Genomic DNA, 18,934 nt, shown 5'->3' on the forward strand with positions numbered 1-18,934 from the left:
CCATGTCTTTAACCTGAGACAAGAGAACCTAGAAGATTGTAGATACAGACTGTTACCTATATGGAAAACACTGACCATCACAGTTTGAAATGTATAAAAGTGGCAGACTGAGGGTGTGCTGGCTTTGTGCAGTTACTGCCTAGCACCCACCTCTGTACAGACATGAAACCACAGAATCACTAAGGTTGGAAGGGACCTCTGGAGATCACATAGTCCAACCCCCATGCCAAGGCAAGGTCACCTAGAGCACCTTACACTGGAACATGTAACACCTCAACTCTGTGTTAATGGTTTCTCTGCACACCAGGTGAAGAATGGGATTCTGGGACAACACAAGCATATAACACCTGACATCTAAACTTTCATAATGTTTTCCAGACTTCAGAACACAAGTCGACACCCTCTGCCAGTTCTACTTCTCTAGTTGTATCGTATCCCCTCCCAGCCATTTTGCCAATTATTTGCAAATAGTGAAGCTCACAGAAATATTAATACATATTTAATTTTGCTCCCACTATTGTGACTCTTCCCCTGTTCTGAAAAAGCCTCACTTTATTTTCCTAACTAGCCAGAGTGGCCTGATGACAGGCAAAGGCACATGGATGCAACACCTTACTAGAATGCAAAATTCAGCATCAGGAGCAGTTATTTCAGTTTATTTTGCTCAGACAAAAACAGAATTGTAAAATAATTGGTACATTTTATTTAGCAACATACAAGAAAGAATATAAACCACCACATGTTAAACTTGCCATAAAATAGCTAGAGAATCACCTCGCTCCCTCCCCCTGAAATTATGTATCCAAAGTGTTACTTTTCTGTGTAAAATTTTTACCAGAGAGTTTGTGGTACACCAGTTTATACTGCTGCTTTTTGGTAATCTGTGTGGTATGACAGAGTCACAAAGTGTTCCAGCTTTTACTCCGTAGTAATTGTAACTTCCTAAACATTACCAGTTCCCCAACACGTGTGTTCCACTTAAATGCACAGCACCCAAAGTAGATGGATATCACATAACTATAGAGTCAGGATTCAATTCTACTCAAGCAACTGTATCAGGAGGTCACAACTCAGTATGCAATACGGACAAGGTGAAATACAGCATGTAAGCTAAACATGCAGAGCACCCTTTTCATCGCTAGGTGTCGATGGTCTGGGTTCCCCCCCAGCATACATTTCAGCACAAAGGAGATTAATGCTAGCATCACTGACCAAATCCAAATCACAGTTTTAATTAATGAATGCGGATACAGTTGCCTTCATGCTAGCACTATATCAGCTCTCAGTCACTACTAAAGTGTGTTTTTATAAGCCCTTAAGGCATGTAAAATAATACGTGCTTAGAGTAAAATAAGTGCCATAATTTACCTCTAAAACCAAAGTATCTCTTCACCCCCATTTGTTGTGCCCTTACTTTTCACTCTCTCCCCGTATCCCTTTATCACTGGAGCGGATTGAAATGAATTTTGATCACTTCAATGCTGCATTCATTTGCAGCCCCTTCTCCATCCTGACACTAAAATCTTTAGGAAACAAATGCAGAAACATGAAAAAAGCCAACAGAATTTAGGACTCTAAGGGGGAACATAGAGGACCTCACTTTTATTTCAAAGTGCACATAAATGCACCTGTTGGAAAACCCATCATGGCTATCTGATAATAATTTCTGTCAGAGACTGTTTAATTTCAGTTCTTTTCACTCATTTTATCTTACGGATCACAAGACTTTTTGCAATAGTCCTTTCCAAAGGATTCCAAAGATAAGGCTGAAGGTGTATTGAGGAAAAAAAATAAATCTAATCAATACCTTTTTATAAAATAATCCTGACAGACCCTCATTAAGATAAGCATTTACTAATTCTTATTTTTACATATATGGAACTGAGGCACAGAGAAGTGAGTTCCCTGTGGTCTGAGTAAATCCGTGACACAGGAAAAACTGGCTTTAGTTCCTGCGTTTCAACCTGCTGCTCAGCTCATTGGACCTGGCTGCCTCAAATAAAAGTGAAACAAAGTGTTTTGTTTGTTTTTATTAAGAAAATAGTCACTGAGATGGCAGTAGACTTTTTCCTAAAAAATCAGGGTCTTTTGTAAGTGGAAGCCATTACTCAAAAGACTGGTTGAATATCAGGTTTTGAACTGGATTTCTTCTATTAAGGATGAAGTGCAGAAAATTCAAGCCATAAGAACTTGTACTCATTCTTATGTGTTATCAACCACAACGCCTGCTTTCTGCTACAGCCATTTGCTTCTTCACTTCACTGAGGGTGAACAGTAAACCTAGACACACCTCTAGCTCCTTCCTTCTTAGGCCCAACTATTAACATAATTGAGGATGTCCAAAAGCAATACAAATATTTAATCTACAAAGTGTTAAAACCCATTACTATACACAGAACAGTTTTATTAGTATCAGGAATTAAAGAGTTTTAAAAATAAACCAAAATGATGTATCTGGAATACCCGTTGGCACCCTTTTCAAGACTCTGTAGGATCTCCTTTCTCCATCTGCAAAAACCAGCATCCCTTTGGGACTAGAGACTAAACACCTCTCTTTTCCCGAGCCTTAGGCCACTCTGCAATTTAGCAATTTGACTGTCAGGGCAGGATAACCATCATGCATAGGCACCATGCAGTATGTCCAACAGAAGGTCAATACAGTAAAATGCATTTCCAATGTAGGACATGACTGTAGCAGCATAGAGGACCCAAATAATAGTCTCCAGAACTGCCTAAGAGATTATTCTAGGGAATACTAGAATGAACAGTATTTCTGAGGAGACTTTGCAGTGTGTGTCCGTTAACCTCCAGCCTTCTCCTGCTCTGGAGTTAATGCCTCATAAATAAGGTAATTTTACCTTTATATAGTGTCAGACAAATGCAGTTATTTTTTTTCCCCATCATTAAGCCTATCCTCAGATGAAATGAATATTTTAAAGTCTGGATCAGAGATGCCTAAATGTAACTTAGTAGGTTATCAGCTTACAGTAGGGGAAGTCAAGTGAAATGTAGAGTTTAGAACTGACAGCTCAAAATATATTCAGGGGATGATTTTTTTTTCTTTCTTTGTGGATGGTTTCCAATAAAAATAAAATGCCAATTTTAAGACTCCAGTAGTCTCAGTATCTGAAGCAGTAATAAAATCTTCATAGAAGTGTTTGTGGCGGACGGTCCAGACAATACTCCTGCCTACCACCCAGTGAGTTAAACAGAACTCAGACTCTTCAATTGTGAGTCTTTCTGTGATACTGCTGAAAACAGTAACTCACCACCAGTCTATCATTAACTCCAGATACAGGTTAAAAAAAACCCCAACAACAAACAAACAAAAAACACCATTAGCAAAACCTGCTTGAAATGTTTTCTCTCAGGGCTATAGAAAATTAGCCAAATTCTTTATTCCACTAGTAGTGAAACTGCCCCCCATGGCAATGGTTACATGAGCACGTTACCTCCAGTTTATTTCAAGTCCATATAAAGTCACATTTATTTAGACTTAACACATGTGGTTTCCAGTGGTGCTTCTGGTTTAGGCTCCATCTTCTCTGGGAATTCTAGTTTTTCACAGATTGTCTCCTTTATAGGTAGATACTGAGAGATCTCATTAGGTTCCGTGAACAGGGAAGGTGGAACATGCTAAGAAGCAAAAATTTTATATGAAACGAGTGAAGGGAAGGGAAAGGAACAAAAAAAATTAAAGGTATTCCAAACCCAAACTTTACAGACAATCTATAATCTACCTGTTTTAAACATCTGAAGTCAGGTATAATTATTAAAATTTACCTCATGACTTCAAGGGTACATACAGTCTTTCACTCCTTGTACAGGTCAATATGCTAAGGAAAGTTATTTAATGTTTTTAAGCAGCAGAACATAAGAACACAAGAGACACTAATGAATAGCTGCAATGTTTTTTTTTAAATAAATTTATCATTTGCATGTAACAGTCTTTTTGAGGTTCTAGTTCTAGATGAGACTAGGATGGCCACAAGGGATCCGATGTTTAATGTCTTCTAGCCATTGCAGTACATTAACTGGAGTTGCTCAGATTTAGCTACTGATAATTGATACCACTCAACATGCACTGTATTTTATGAAGTCAGACATTAATATGAACTACTAAAACTCACTGAATTTTAATTTCATTTGAATAAATTAGGGGGTTTCAGTAAGTTGATCAATAATCTTTCTCTGGAGATTCCTGTTGACAACTTCAACAGATGCAAGACATTTGATGAAAAAAAAAAAACCAACATCCAAAAAACAACCTAACTTTCTAACATATTTTAAGAAGTGTATTCAGGCTATTCAAATGCAACCTGTATTTTGGCTACTCCTAATTAGCATACAAGGAATCATACTGCTGTTTTAATTGTTTCAAACCTAAGTGAAGCAGGAATCTGTCTTACTTTACCTATGCAAGCTGATCTAGTGAACTGGAAAGCTGGATACATTTCCTCTCTAATACAACAGGCAGGGAAAATTATTTAACAGCCCAGATAATATTTTTTAAATACGAGGTGAAGTAAAACCTACATCACTGATTTATATATCAAACCCCACACAACTATCAAAAAGCTCATGTCTGAATATAGTCCTGTTCATAGGGATCACATGTTAAGAAATGATAAAGTGCCCCCTTCCACAAAAAGGAAACCATTTTGCAAAAACATTCCCTTAGAAGGTTAGTTACACATTAGTTACTTTTTTTACAGGTAAAGGAAAAACACCATAAAAAAGGGAGAAGGAAAGTAACAAGAATACCAAAGATCAAGTCTTGGGTCAGCAATAAAAATCAACAGCTTCAACTCCAAATGTGCCACAAGTTATTCTGAGCCATTACTGGAGTTTTAAGGTGGGCTATTCAGTTTGAGAAAAACTGAATGAGTCTATTACCAAACAAATCTTAACTCCTAATACTACTCACAAGCATACAACCAGCCCTGAAATTTAGCATCGTGGGACATGGACTACTCAATTTCATGGCTGAACAGGTCTATGAAAAAATAAAATAAATATTTTAATTCAAAGGTAGAAAAGATAACTCACTCCTGTATCTTGTCATGTGATCTGAGCATTTACAAATGCACATCTGCCCTGAAATCACCAAAATAAGTGTTGTGTAAGCAGAAAGGGGTTTTCTCTATCAATACCAAACCTAGAAATCAGTTGACTTACACAGTATTTTCTATGCTGACTAAAAAAAATTTTAAAAAGAAAACAGAAGGAGAAAAAACAAAAACCAACACAAAACAAACCAACTAAAAACCATTTAAAGAAATGCAGTACCTTTAAACTTGATATTTTGCTTTCTCTGGAGGTATACTCTCGCAACATGTACGCCTTGTCAGCCTAAGAAAAAAAAAGGGGGTGGCAAAATTACAGAATTATCGTGTATCAGTGCAAAAAGAGAATTGAATTCTGTAAGCTTTTGAATTTGGTTGACCACAGATTGTCACCTGGGAACAGAAACGGCCATTTAAACTCATGAAGACAGAGAAAGATGTTCAGCAGTATTTTCTTTCCCCCAAAATCACCCTTCTGCATGCATTCAGGAAAAACATTTTGTGACTAGATATGCTTGTTAATCTTTACCCAGCTAGAACTCCTACATTAGTACAAATACAGCTAGAGAGAATAAGCAAACCACAACTGTTATGTTCTGTATTACATATGAGATACTGGAACTCAAATATAGTATGGACAGTTAAAGTTAAAACTTGCAGTCGTATGTTAGACAAGCCAAAAAAACTGCACTTGGAGACAAGGATAAGAACAGTATCACACTATTTACTGTTGCCTGTTTTCCCTCTTGTACTACTCTAATCTGTGTCTGCAAAATATATTTAAATGACAATTGCACATGAGGCATAGCCTACTCTGCTCATACAATATCTAGCCAGCTCCCATGGCATTCAGCACTTGGCTGCTATTTCAGCACCACCACAATAATAAATATACTTGACACCTCAGTTCAGGTAACCTCTATACCCCAAACATCAGTATTAAATAACAGGAATATCAGCAAGTCTTCTCTGGAAGTAACATGACAAAGGAGCATCTGTAAATCATTCACGACAGAGAAGAAGAGTTTACCTCATGATAAAGCCTTGTATCATTCATCCTGATAAGTACCCCATCAACTCGCAAGAAAAACCTCAACAGGACAAAAAAGCTGGAAGGCATAACTCTCTGCAAAAAAAGGGAAAAAATGTTTTATTCAGCATTTCAAAAGTTCTACTTTAAGTATGCACTCAGCTACTTCAGATATTCACAGTGAAAAATAGTATGAGGAGATTGCAGTAGTAAAGTCAAAATTTGGGCTGTTGATATGCTACACTTGTCATTGGACAGCAAGGCAGACTGCCTCAAGAGGGAAAAGATTGTTTCCTGAAGCAATCAACAGGGAGATGTCAAGACAACATAATTGCCAGTAAGATTATATTTCTAAGATTGTGGATAAAAAAAACTTTGCATTTTAAACTTTAAAGACCATAAGGAAAAGCATAAAAAAAAATAAGGCTGAATTGCACATATTAACCAACTAAGTCACCAAGTGTCTTGACACAGCTCTCACTACTCACTATTTTTACACTTAAACTTGATACTCCATGATCATGAAGTTCGTCTTCAAACAGAAGTACTTCTTCAAAAAACATAATTTGTTCCCGGGCTTTCAATTTCTCTGTATTTATATGTTCTGTTGTAGGAACAACCTAAAGAAAAAGATTAACAGGTAGCATGTTCATTTGTTGCCAAGCTACATAAAGTTTGTCCTTTTCTATAAATCCCCCAGTTACTGGTTTTAGAAAGGAAAAAGCTTTTAGGGCACTAAGCTTAAAACATGCAAGATTTCTAAGAGAAGAAGTTAAAACTAAACCCAAAGTTTCCAAGAGGAAATACCAATCAAAGCAACACTAAGAGTGGAAAATTCTGAATAAACTTTCCTCTGGGTACAGGCTCAGTGGGGTTTCAGCTGCAAACAATTCTACTCAATTTCTGTATTGCAAAACATTTGAAGATTCGAAGTTTTGGGTTATAAACAAGATTCTATTAATTTACTATCCCTAGCCCACTACAAACGCTGAACAGGATTCTAATAAAGCCTCTCCATGGAAATCAAGTACCTACATTTTCCATCTCATGATCTTCATATACACTCATACTTCCACTGCCTAAGGACTACAGGCCAACAAGACATCATTTATTTCTGTACTGCACTTTTAATTTCAGAGTAAGTCAAATAATCTGTAACTCTTAATACAGAGTACGTGCTTAGTAGCACACAATCTGTATACAGTAAAGAGAAACTGGGAACTTCAGTCTTATTTTAAAGTAAAGACAAGGGAGGGCCTGTAGGTTTAAATATGTTTTTGCTGTTGCAGAAAAAAATATAAAATCATTGAAGAAAGCAGCCAAATCTATGTCCCTGCTTAGACAAACAGGCAATCAACAGAGTAAAGGTAGCAGAGAATTACAGTTAATAATTCCATTGTGTGTGAAGACCCCAGGGCTTCAGAGGGGCGTTCAGCAAGATTTTCAGCTATGAGATTCTTACTCTGTAAATTCTCCCTAAGGGACACAACGGCACCCTTTTGTATGATCCTAAATTGCTTAAAAAAACCAAACCAACCCATGATTTGATAAGAATAACATGCCGAGACATGAAAAGCCCAAACTATACTTTAAAACCCAGAAACTAAACTTCACAGATTTTACAGATGCCTACTGAAAGGTAAATGAAAGTCTAAAAAAAGTGTATCTGTTTGAGTGAAACAATCTGCAATCAGCATTTAACGAGGAGAAAATGGTTACCTTTAATGTTGCAGTATCTCCCAGCAGTGTTCCTTTGTAGTCTGTTGTGTAAGTCCAATCATATGGCTTGACAACTTCCTTAGTGTGCTCTGGCTCACTCCTTAAGAAGTGCAAAACAACATTCTTTGTAACAATTCCTAAAAAATTACCACCTCACAAAGAATATGTACTACAATTCCCACACTCTTCAAGAAGAAAAATAGCAGCAGCAGCATTGTCTGTGCTGCCATGACAATGTTCTTCCACAACATCTTGTTTCCGTATAAGATTAGAAAACCATTACCAGAATTCCTATCCTATAACACTACCTGAGTCCTAGGAGTCAGATTTTGGTTCAATGTTGTTGAAACAGTTGTATTTCAAGATAATTTTTTTCTTTATGTAGGCAGAAAGCAATCTGATAACACACAGCAATCATTAACACTGCTATTTGCCTTAGTATTCATGACACCTTTCACTTCTCTCTGTGCTTTGTATCTAGGTGCTCTGCAACTCATTTGGTAAATACTAAGCAGTGCAATTAGCTCTCATGCATAGTGACTGTTCTGCTATATTCCTAAGGCTAAGATTTTGCACACACACAGCATTCTGCACTTTGAAATGCCACACAGTACAATCTTGTAATGCTTGAGGCCCCAAGAATTTGAATAAATAGAAAAAGTATTAAAATAAACTTGTAGTCTATTTTAAGAAAGCCAAGATTCAATAGAAAAATAGAAATAACCCCATTTAACAGATAGGATGATCATGGCAAGGAAAAGCTAAGTGATTCCTATGATCACACACTGTGTCTATGGTATAACAAAATGCAACATGGTCTTCAAGAGTTCAGTCTGTTCTTCTAAATACTTTATGACAGTTTCACATGCATGCAACACACCAGTACTTGCCCACTGGTGATAAGATACTGTACCTGCTCTCTTGCCACTCCTCTGCACAAGCCACTTTGATCATACCTTGACAATTATTGACACATTTTAAAGCATCTGTTGCATTGAACTCAATTCCAAAACCATGATCGTGCTGTATCCTTAGGATATTGTCTCCAAACATCATCTCTGGCAGGGAGGGCATGTGTAATTCATCAGCCAGTCTGCACAGAAAAATAAAAGTCCCATAAAGAGAGGTAAGTCATCTATAGCCCAGCGACAGCAGTCCTTGGTTTGGAATAAGTATTCTTTAGAATCAAAGAATGGGTTGGGTTGGAAGGGACCTTAAAGTTCATCTAGTTCCAACCCATCTGCCATGGGGAGGGACACCTTCCATCAGACCAGGTTGCTCAAAACTGTCCAATCTCACCTTGAACAAACACTTCCAGGGAAAACCTCAATACCATGATCATTTAGAAGTCACATCATCAATCTGTTCTTTAAAACTGTTGTTTCCCGAGTTTAATAATTTGACATGAATCACAGTCATTGATCCAACATCACTTTTCCACCACAAAAGTATTCCTGAAACATTCCTTCTCCATCAGGCTCATACAGAAGTCTCAGACAAAAGGAATCAAAAAAAAAATATCTGATAAGCAGCCCCTTGCAGCAAATCTCTGGATAGTCCATTCACAACTTCAGCAAGTACCCCAAATGAACTTTTAGGAATGAGCACCCATTGTCAACAAGTTTAAATTCACTACACGGTCATTCACACCTCTAACTTTAGAAGCCTAGATAAAGGGGCTGAAAACAACCTTGGAAAGGTATGTGGGAAGTGCAGAAGACTGAGTTCTACCATCTTCCCAAGCTGGTAGAGAATACACACCAGTATTTGTAACCTCAGGCACAAAAGCCACAGCCATAGCCACAGACCCAGCTGAACATAGGACTGCATGAACCAAGTAAGCATTATCCCTGCAGGAAATCTCAAAGCACCCTATTTCACATTCTCTTTTAACTCAGTCTTTGTGCTTATTTATACATGTGTACATATATACATACACTATAAATGCACATGTACACATACACCACTACTTTGTATACATACTGACCTTATTTACAAAAAACCTTTATATATTTCTTTTCCTCCCTCCTACTACCTACTAGTCAAGATCAAAAAGAAACATGCAACATCTGGAGAGAATTCCAGGAAATACACTAATTATAAGGAAGAAAGAAAAAAACCCACTAGTGTCCCAGTAGCAATTTTCACATTGATAGTAAGGCCTTCCTGAATAAAGTGGTTATTTCTGTAACTCTGCCTACAAAAAAACATTATGCTAACCAAACAAACAAAAATAGCAAATTCGTATATCCTATATGTCTTTCCCAAAGAAGGTAGAATAATATTATAAAGTTTTCTGTTCCAACAGATGTAGGCCCCTTTACCTGCCAAGACCAACTCCAGCCCAGAAAGGAGTTCTTTTATATGACACATTTAATCCTTCACCTTTCCACAGAGGTTGCCAAGAATTTTTGTGATATGTTTGTCAGAAATAAAACTCTTACAGATACTTGTTCCCCAAGCAATAAAAAAATGCAAAATGCCAAGAGAAATACATTGTAAAAGGACACAGACTAAAAGCACTACAACTGGATAGTTCTAGACTTCAGATTTTAAGTGGAGGATTTGTTTTAAAGATCCCATGCTATGTACCAAGACCTAAACAGCTACTTTTGGATTTCCCTACTCTGCAAAGTTCTCTGTTCTTTCATGCTGTGTTGTGCCTTTTGCAACTTTACCTTTCAGCCTTTTTCAACATGTTCTGAAAAAAAACCCAAACCCACTGGTCTTCAAAAATATCTAAACAGACAAAGGTAATTTCTGAAAATTACAGAGGTGACTGTGCATTTTAAAATAGGTACAGTTAAAGAAACTGAACAGATGAGTACAGTGGCAATTTGGCTTCTAGACTGGCAGTTCAAGGCTCTCTCTTGTTCACGGGCAAAGAAGAGTTAACTTCCTCCTGATCTTAATAAAGACCTTCATTTTTAAGAGGTAGCACCCTACAGAATAAGTGTTCACAAAGATGCCATAAAGTTGAATAATCCCCTTCCCCTGCAGGACATGGGTACAGCTTAGCTGGGTGTTGAATCCTCATTACAGAAAAAATTACTAAAATCACAGGATTCAAGTTTTCTTACCTCTAACTGCAAAAATTAAAGAACCATTAGTCAGAAGCAGTTTAAGGAGATTATCCTAAATTCAAAGCTTAAAACAAAGACGGATGAAGGAACATAGGGTTTACCTGTTTTAAGGCAGATACCCAGTTAAAACAAGCAACCAACAACATAAACTGTTTAAAGACATGGGACTTTATCAAACAAATCAGGCTTACAAAAGTTAAAAGCAAGATACACTGAACAAGACCAATGAGATTACCATGTATGTATTCCAGAAATTGAAACCAAGAAGTATCTGTCAAATTCAGCTGCCACTGAGGTCACCTATGGCACCAAATAGCTGAACTGCTCAGTGCCCCATTAGCAAACCTGACTCAAGCACTTCCTGAGACAGAAGCATTTTCTCCAGCGGCTTGACAGTAGTGGAAATTACTACTACAAAGAAAATGCAAATAATACATTTTTAATGAGAACCACTATCTTCGAATAGCCATTACCACAAAATAGCATATGAGGCTATGGACTACATGTCAAAGAACCTTAATCACCATTAAAAAGTAATTAAGGAAAAATAGGCTTCTAATTCGCAGGCCAGGTCTCCAAAACCGTTAAGCGATCATTAAAAGCAGAATTCTAGAGACCACCTGCAACCCAAATCAACTGTTTCTCAACCCAAAGAATCAAGATTACCCTCACAAAAAGCGAATTAACAACCACCACCCCACCCATGCTGCAGAACTGAGCAGCGTCTCCCCCGCCTAAAGAACGTTATTTCCTGTACAAGGTGACAAGGCGCCCCAGACCTCCCACTGTCGGAGGCTGAGGTCTCAGCCCAGGGGAGGCTCCTCGAGTCCGAGCACAAGCTGCAGACGGCAGCGAGCAGCGGAGGCCCCGTCCCGTCCGCCACGGCCGGCCCCAAGCCGCCTCACCTCTCGGCCTGCGCCGACTTCATGATGTGTGTCCGGGCGGCGCTCAGCTTCCACGGCCCGAAGGTGAAGTCACGCCGGCTGCTCTGGAAAACGGGATGCATGGCGGAGACAACGGGAGAGCCCCGCCGAGGAGAAAAGGAGACCGGAAGAGGCGGTGGAATCTATCCCGCCCCGCCTCACCTCTCCACTGTAGCCCGTACTCTCCTAACAGCAACGGCACCGCCAAAACCGCCGCCTCCAGCAACTTCCGCTTCCGGGGGCGCCCCTGCCCAAGCATCCCGGAAGCGGTGCGGCGGCAGTGGGGGCTTGCGGAAGCTTCCCGCGGCTCGGCTTAGCGGCGGCGGGGCTGTGCGCTCCAGGAGCCGTAGTGCTGTGGGGTGGGAGCGCGGGCGGGAGCTGCGTCCCTCTTCCCGGGCGTCTTCGGCCTCGGCTGTTCTGTGGCTGGGTGCGAAAACCCAGCGAGCTCACCTGCGCCTCTGGAACCGGGGAACCCGGCTGCAGCGCAGCGGCCGGAACAAAACGTGTGCGTGGCTGGCGGGCGCTGGTACCTCCAGCCGCACCCCCGGGGATACCGAGCTGAGCCGGTCAGCACATTCGTGTGCTATGGAAGGCTCTTGCTGCTGAGGGAGGTTAGGAGTGGTCTCAGGGAGATCTGAAGCTCTGGATGGTGCCTGGCCGTTCTCCTTGGCCATGCCCAAAGGTTCAGCAAGCATCGCCCAACACCAACACACAGACACAAGTCTTGTGCCATCTCTGGGCACATGTATGCGTGGAATCTTCCGTGATGATCGGGTAGCTCCCTGGATCCTGTTCAAAGATGGTCTTTTAAAAATATCAAAATGTGATGGCATGGCAAGCCTAAAATCCTGTCAAAAAGCATTGGTTGAACTGGTTGAGAGCTACACATATTTACTGCATCACTGAAAGGACAGCCTAATTCCCTGAGAACTGCTCTTGGCATAGGGGTACAACCCACATGGTCCGGCTCCCTCTGTTGGACCTGCCACAGCACCAGGGCAAGGTGAGGTGGCAGCCATGGAGATGTGATGCTGTATTGTGAAACACCACCTCTTCCAAACCACAAGGCAATCAGAACACAGCAAAGCTCAAGTCAGAGCAGTCGTCCTCTGTGTGCAGGAGGAACCAAGCTGTGGGGAACCTGGGAATTAGGGACACACAAGCATGGCATTTAATCATTCATCCTTCGTACTGTACTCACCAGTGTCTTGTTTCAGGTGTGTGCGTGGGAAAACCCATACAGCCTGTATTTGTATTACTTTTAATGGCATTTCAGGGGCTAAGAAGCCTAGCAATTAGGATTGGCACAGCTATGTAGCTAACTCACACTCTGTGCCAGGGCAAGTCACTTCACCTGGTCTCTGTAATATGGATTCTCCCCCATTTTAACTGGATTCCTGCATGTTCAGCAAAGAAGGGCTGAGAAGAGCCCTGTGGTGCCAGGGAGTGGCAGCTGTGCCCCGGGGTAGAGGCAGTGCCCACTTTCAGCTAGGACATGGCAGAACTCCTGTGGTGGTGAGGAGCCTTCTGCAAGGGCCTGGAATGTCCCAGAGGCTCTGCTCACTCCCCTCACATCACAGGCAGAGGCTGGCTCTGTTGCCCATTTGGGGCTTTATAAACGAAGACGCAGAGTCTAGTTAGGAAAAGAGATATTTATTCTGTGCAGAGTCCTCTGTGGAAGTCTCCACAAATCAACCACAAATCAACCATGATTGTAACTTTAAGCTATTTATACATTTTGACAAACAAAGAAATTGGCATTTGTTGGTTGAGAATTACACAATTTGTTCATTAATTAGTATTCTAACCCATATTGGTGGTGGAATATTATAAGTCCCTCTCACTTTTTATGCTGATGAGGCATGCAGGCTCTGCCTTTCTCTTGAGTCAATGGGTTTCTTGAGTTGGTGGTCAGGCTGCTCCCCACTCCCCCACCTAATTATTGCTCATTTTTTTTCTAGGCTGTTGTCCAAGGGTTGGAGACAGATGTTCCTCCTTATCAATCCTGACTCATTTCCCAGAGAAACAAGATGGATTTTCTTTGTTTAGAGAAGTCTTTGTACATTATCACAGTTATATAGCAGAACTACGATTGTAGCAAGCATCCTCTCGCAAGATGTTGCAAACATTTACAGGTTTTGCTCAGTCCTTCGGGGTTTAGCAGCATTGTTTTGCAAGACGTTGCAAGCATTATTTCCCCCTTTGGAAGTCTCACTTCCATATTTTGTATCATTGTAAAACAACAATAGGGTGCGGTATTTAGCTAAAGATTTCTAGTGTAAATATTGGAGTGTCTTGTATATTCCAGCTTATACTTCTTTACATAAAAAAAATTTACCATGTTAACTCAGCCTAATTTAACTAAATAATCCAGTATCAATACAGTTTTAGTACTTCCATATACTCATTCCTATTGCTTTCCAAATGCTTCCTACACAGATTCTTAAAATCATTATAATAGCTATAATAACAAAGCTTACATTATGCTCGAGAGCCAGTTTGGCAGAGATAAGCCTCATTTATGAAGTAGAGCCGATACTGGTTTCTGTTCTTTCATTAGTTTCTCTACTTGCTTTAGCCACTTGTTTAATTCTTTCTCACTGTTTTTGTAAGAGTTCAGTGACATTAGGTGTATGTGTACACCACCTGTTGGGATCCAAATGTAAATATCCACATAGGCCATGTTCTTGGGCTAACAATAAATCTAAAGCTTGTCTATTCTGCAAAGTCATCTTTGAATTGGCTTGCACCTGCTGATTTAGGTCTGAAAATCTCGTTTTAGTAGCATCTGCCAGAGACTCCATTTGTCCAGTAAAGCTGCTAATCGCAAATCTATTCTGTAAGGACACTTACTGTGGGCTGCAGAGACTCTAGGACCCATTCTACCCTAGTTCCAATAGATAGTTGTTGCCAACCATATACTGTATCTCTTTTGATGATTCCATAAGGAGTTATCATGCTCTTTCTCCATACAGACATGAAGTTAGTAATCATAGTATCATAAAATCATAGAAGAGTTAGAGCTGGAAAGGACCTCAAGACCATCTAGTTCCAACCCCCCTGCCATGGGTAGGGATGCCTCACACTAGACCATGTCACCCAAGGGCTCTAGCCAAGGGCCTAATCCTTTGAAAATCTTGGGGATAATTAGAACAGTTATATATATTTGTGCAGTAAAGTCTCATTATTCTATCTTTTTGTATATTCCATTTGGGTAGGCTTCTGATATTCTTCACTGCCCTCCTGGATTCCCTACCCTCTCAAAACACCTATCTGTTTGTTCAGCATAATGCCAATTCCCTTTTTCAGTCATTTTCCATGTTTGGTAAATCTAGTCCCAAGGTATATTACTGTAGTCACTGGCAACCCATGTCTTATTTTCTATAACAAGTTCTCATTTTCTTGTAAGAGGAGTTGAATTTATACCCCAACATGTCTTTTCTCCTGTAGGTTGTGTTGTAGTTACCACTGCAATGTAGGTTTTTTTTATTACAGTCCAGGTAATCTCTTCTCCAAAAGGAGTTTAATAATGTAATAATTTAGGACTTTAATGTGTAATAATACAGATTTTTGTCTAACAATGTGTATTATTACTACAACATATTCTTTGATCCCTAAATATTTTTATTATCTGGGACCCATTGTGGAGGGAATTCCACAGACAAGATAAAAGTTAATACCCCCCATTCTACAGGATGCTCTACTGGTTTTGGCAAGCCAAAAGGCTACTAGCATTTTGCATTTTTCCAAAGGATTGCAGCAATTTCAAAAGCACGTTATCTTGGCATTTATATCAAGAATTATTAGTTGTATAACTAATAATAACAATTATTATCAATTGCATCTCATTAAAGTCCAACATTTTATCAAGTTCTTTTTCTGACTTTCACTTTTAATGGTTCTGCTGGAGTTACTTCCCACTTCCCTGGATTTGTGGCCTTCTTTCAAGTGTAGTGGATCTGTTAGAAATTTCAAAACTTTTCTTGTAAAGACTGAGGTTAGACACAACAGTGAAGCAGTGATTTATTAAACATTTTTGCAAAAAATGGGTGTCCCATTAAGTAGGCACACCCAGTGACTACAAAGTTCTTCCTTATATTCCCTGACTGCAACAACCCTCCCTTGTTTCCCACTGGCTGGCTACTCCAAGGTTTACAGCCTATCCAAAGCACCTGAACATTCCATGTGAACTTCCATCCCTGTCTGCATCTCCCACTACTCTAATTTAAGAGCCCCCTCCCCTTATTTGCTAACCTGCACATTGGTGAACTTGTTATGAACTGTAACCACTAACCCAGTTCCTGCCTTAACTGCCATCTCGTTATCTTGTTCTGACAGTTAACTTTAATGGCAGACTGCAAAAAATGCTATCTTACTACTTTTTACAGATCCACAGTTCCACTCCCTGCAGTTTCGCCATGCTGTAGGTTGAACAAGACTTGAAAGGGTCCCTTCCAACGTTCATTGTTCTACATCTGCAGGTAGACCAAATCAGGTTTGAAACAATGAAGTGCTGTATCCAGTCCTAATGGTGTATGCAATTGCAAATACTTGTTGACAGAAAATAACACTTTTCCTAAAGACACCACATAGTCCTTTAAATACCCCTGTCCCAGCATACTGGCAGAAACTGGTTCATATTCATCACCTGGTAAGGTCGCCTATATAAAACCTCAAATGTACTTACTTTGTCTCTATTGTTGGGGATTATTCTTATTAATAGGGCCAAAGGCAGTATGTCTGGCCATTTTTATTTGGTTTCCTGACACATTTTACTTGTATGTCTCTCAATTGACTGATTCATTCTTTCTACCTTTCGACTGGACTGGGGTCTCCGGGGGTATGGAGATACCATTTTATGTGTAGTGTTTAAGCTAGTTTTTTATTATTTTAGCTACAAAATGAGGCCCTCTATCTGATGACATTTCTATTGGGATTCCATTATCTTGGGATAATCCCTTTTAATAATACCTTATCTCTTTAGCCTGATTTGTTCAACAACAAAGTGCTTCCAGCCATCCTGAAAACCCATCTATCAAAACCAATAAATACCAGTGCACATTTTGTCAGGGTAATTCTGAGAAATCTATTTCCCAATAGTGTCCTGCTGTCTTTCCTTTCTTCACCACTCTGGGAAGAGATTGCAGTTGGATTTGAGGATTATTCCACTGGAATATTTCACACTTCTTCACAATACTCTTAGGAATTCTTTCCATTCCTATTCTTAACATTCCCAATTTTAGACTGTCCACTAATGTTTCTGCACCCCAATGAGTACTCTTGTGTTCCTGATCTATCATTTCCTTTAGGAGAGGGGTTGTTAAGATTACTGTTGTCTTCAGTGATCCACCATCCTTTCTCGTTTTATTTTGCCTTCAGTAACTCAGCTAATTGATCATCTTTTTGATAATCGGGACTATTAAGTACTATTAAATACTGGGTATTTTCCTGGCAGTAATACATGTCTTTCTGCTGTTTGTTTAGCAGCCTGACCTACTAGTCGATTTCCAGGAGAGCAGAGAGGCAGGATCACCTCCTTCGACCTGCTGGTCATGCTCCTTTTGATGGAGCCCAGGATATGGTTGGCTTTCTGGGCTGCGAGCACACACTGAAGCTTGGCTTATGTTAAGTTTCTCATGGACCAACACCCCCAAGTCCTCTGCAGGGCTGCTCTGAAACATTTTTCCACCCAACCTACAGCTGTGGCTGCGACTGCCCTGACCCAGGTGTAGGACCTTGCACTTGGCCTTGATCTTTGGTGGTTTGGTCGACATGCTGGAGGGAAGGAATGCCATCCAGAAGGACACTGACATGTTTGAGAGGTGGGCTAATGCCACCCTCATGAAGTTCAACAGGCCAAGTGCAGGGTCCTACACCTGGGTCGGGACAATCCCAAGCACAGGCTGGGTGGAGAATGGTCTGAGAGCAGCCCTGAGGAGAAGGACTTAGGGGTGTTGACTGATGAAAAGCTCAACATGAGCCGGCTTCAGTGTGTGCTCACAGCCCAGAAATCCAACCGCATCCTGAGCTGCATCAAAAGGATTGTGACCAGCAGGTCGAAGGAGGTGATTCTCCCCCTCTACTCCACTCTCCTGAGACCCGACCTGCAGTATGTAGACCTGCTCGAGTGAGTCCTAAAGAGGCCACAAGGATGCTCACAGTGCTGGAGCACCTCTCCTCTGAGAACAGGCTGAGAGAGTTGGAGTTGTTCAGCCTGGAGAAGGCTCCAGGGAGACCTTAGAGCAGCTTTCAGTGCCTAAAGGGGGACTACAATAGAGCTGGAGGGAGGCTTTTTACAAGGGCAGGTAATTACAGGACAAGGTGACTTTAAACTGAAAGAAGGCAAGCTTAGATCAGACATCAGGAAGAAATTCTCCACTATAACGGTGGTGAGGCACTGGGACAAATTGCCTCGAGAAGCTGTAGATGTCCCCGCCCTGGCAGTGTTCAAGGCCAGGCTGAACGGGGCTTTGAGCAACCTGGTCTAGTGACAGGTGTCCCTCCTTGTAGCAAGAGGCTGGAACTAGAATGAGCCTTTCAACTCAAACCACTCTATGAATTAATGAAATAGCGCAGCAGCAAAACATCCTTTACCAGAGCATCCAATTAATTTTACCAACATAACGAAGACAATTCCGAAATAAGCAAACTAACTCCTAGGAATATACCAAAAAAAACAAATTCCACGGGACCGGTCATCACCTTAATCCTGCAGGGGGACACTTTAAGGTATCTTTTACCCCTCCGATCCGTCTTTTCTAATGAGTTGCTCGGGGAGGGAGATCAAAACTGAAACAACACTAACAATGTCTCTGTATAGGACACTGCTCAAAAACTCACCACAACAGGGGTTCGCCAGTGGAGTCCCCGGGTAATCCCACCGGTGGGTGCTGGAGTCCGTGTAGCGAATCTCTTCGGCTCCGCTGGTTTCCCGAGCGAGGTCCAGTCCGAGTTCAGGGTCCCATCTGGATCGCCAGAAACTGTTGCCGATTTGGGACTTTCCACATTAGACTCTCCGTCTTTTGTTTAAGAAGCCGCAAACCAGTAACAGTTCTCAGTGGTGAAGGTGGCGGCGACAGCAGCGAAAATGGCGGGCGGCGATGGAGGGGAGGG

At 40.7% G+C, this 18,934-nt stretch overlaps 1 protein-coding gene across 3 annotated transcripts; it reads right to left on the minus strand.

Moving 5' to 3' along the window:
- Positions 1-635: 635 nt before the first annotated feature.
- TIPRL (TOR signaling pathway regulator) lies at positions 636-18,890 on the minus strand. Of its 3 annotated transcripts, none has more exons than XM_031051206.2 (7): positions 18,662-18,890; positions 8,729-8,908; positions 7,816-7,915; positions 6,585-6,716; positions 6,097-6,192; positions 5,290-5,352; positions 636-3,636 (listed from the first exon to the last, which is right to left on the minus strand). In XM_031051206.2, exons 2-7 carry the CDS (start codon positions 8,887-8,889, stop codon positions 3,487-3,489), a joined length of 702 nt encoding a protein of 233 aa, XP_030907066.1. In that variant the 5' UTR covers positions 8,890-8,908; positions 18,662-18,890; the 3' UTR covers positions 636-3,486. The 3 variants fall into 3 exon arrangements, with proteins under 3 accessions (XP_030907066.1, XP_005151655.1, XP_030907067.1); XM_005151598.3 differs by lacking the exon at positions 18,662-18,890 and adding an exon at positions 11,804-12,031; XM_031051207.2 differs by lacking the exon at positions 18,662-18,890 and adding an exon at positions 9,115-9,230.
- Positions 18,891-18,934: the final 44 nt, after the last annotated feature.

Source organism: Melopsittacus undulatus, chromosome 2 (genome assembly GCF_012275295.1).
Source record: "Melopsittacus undulatus isolate bMelUnd1 chromosome 2, bMelUnd1.mat.Z, whole genome shotgun sequence".
Taxonomy (NCBI): domain Eukaryota; kingdom Metazoa; phylum Chordata; class Aves; order Psittaciformes; family Psittaculidae; genus Melopsittacus; species Melopsittacus undulatus.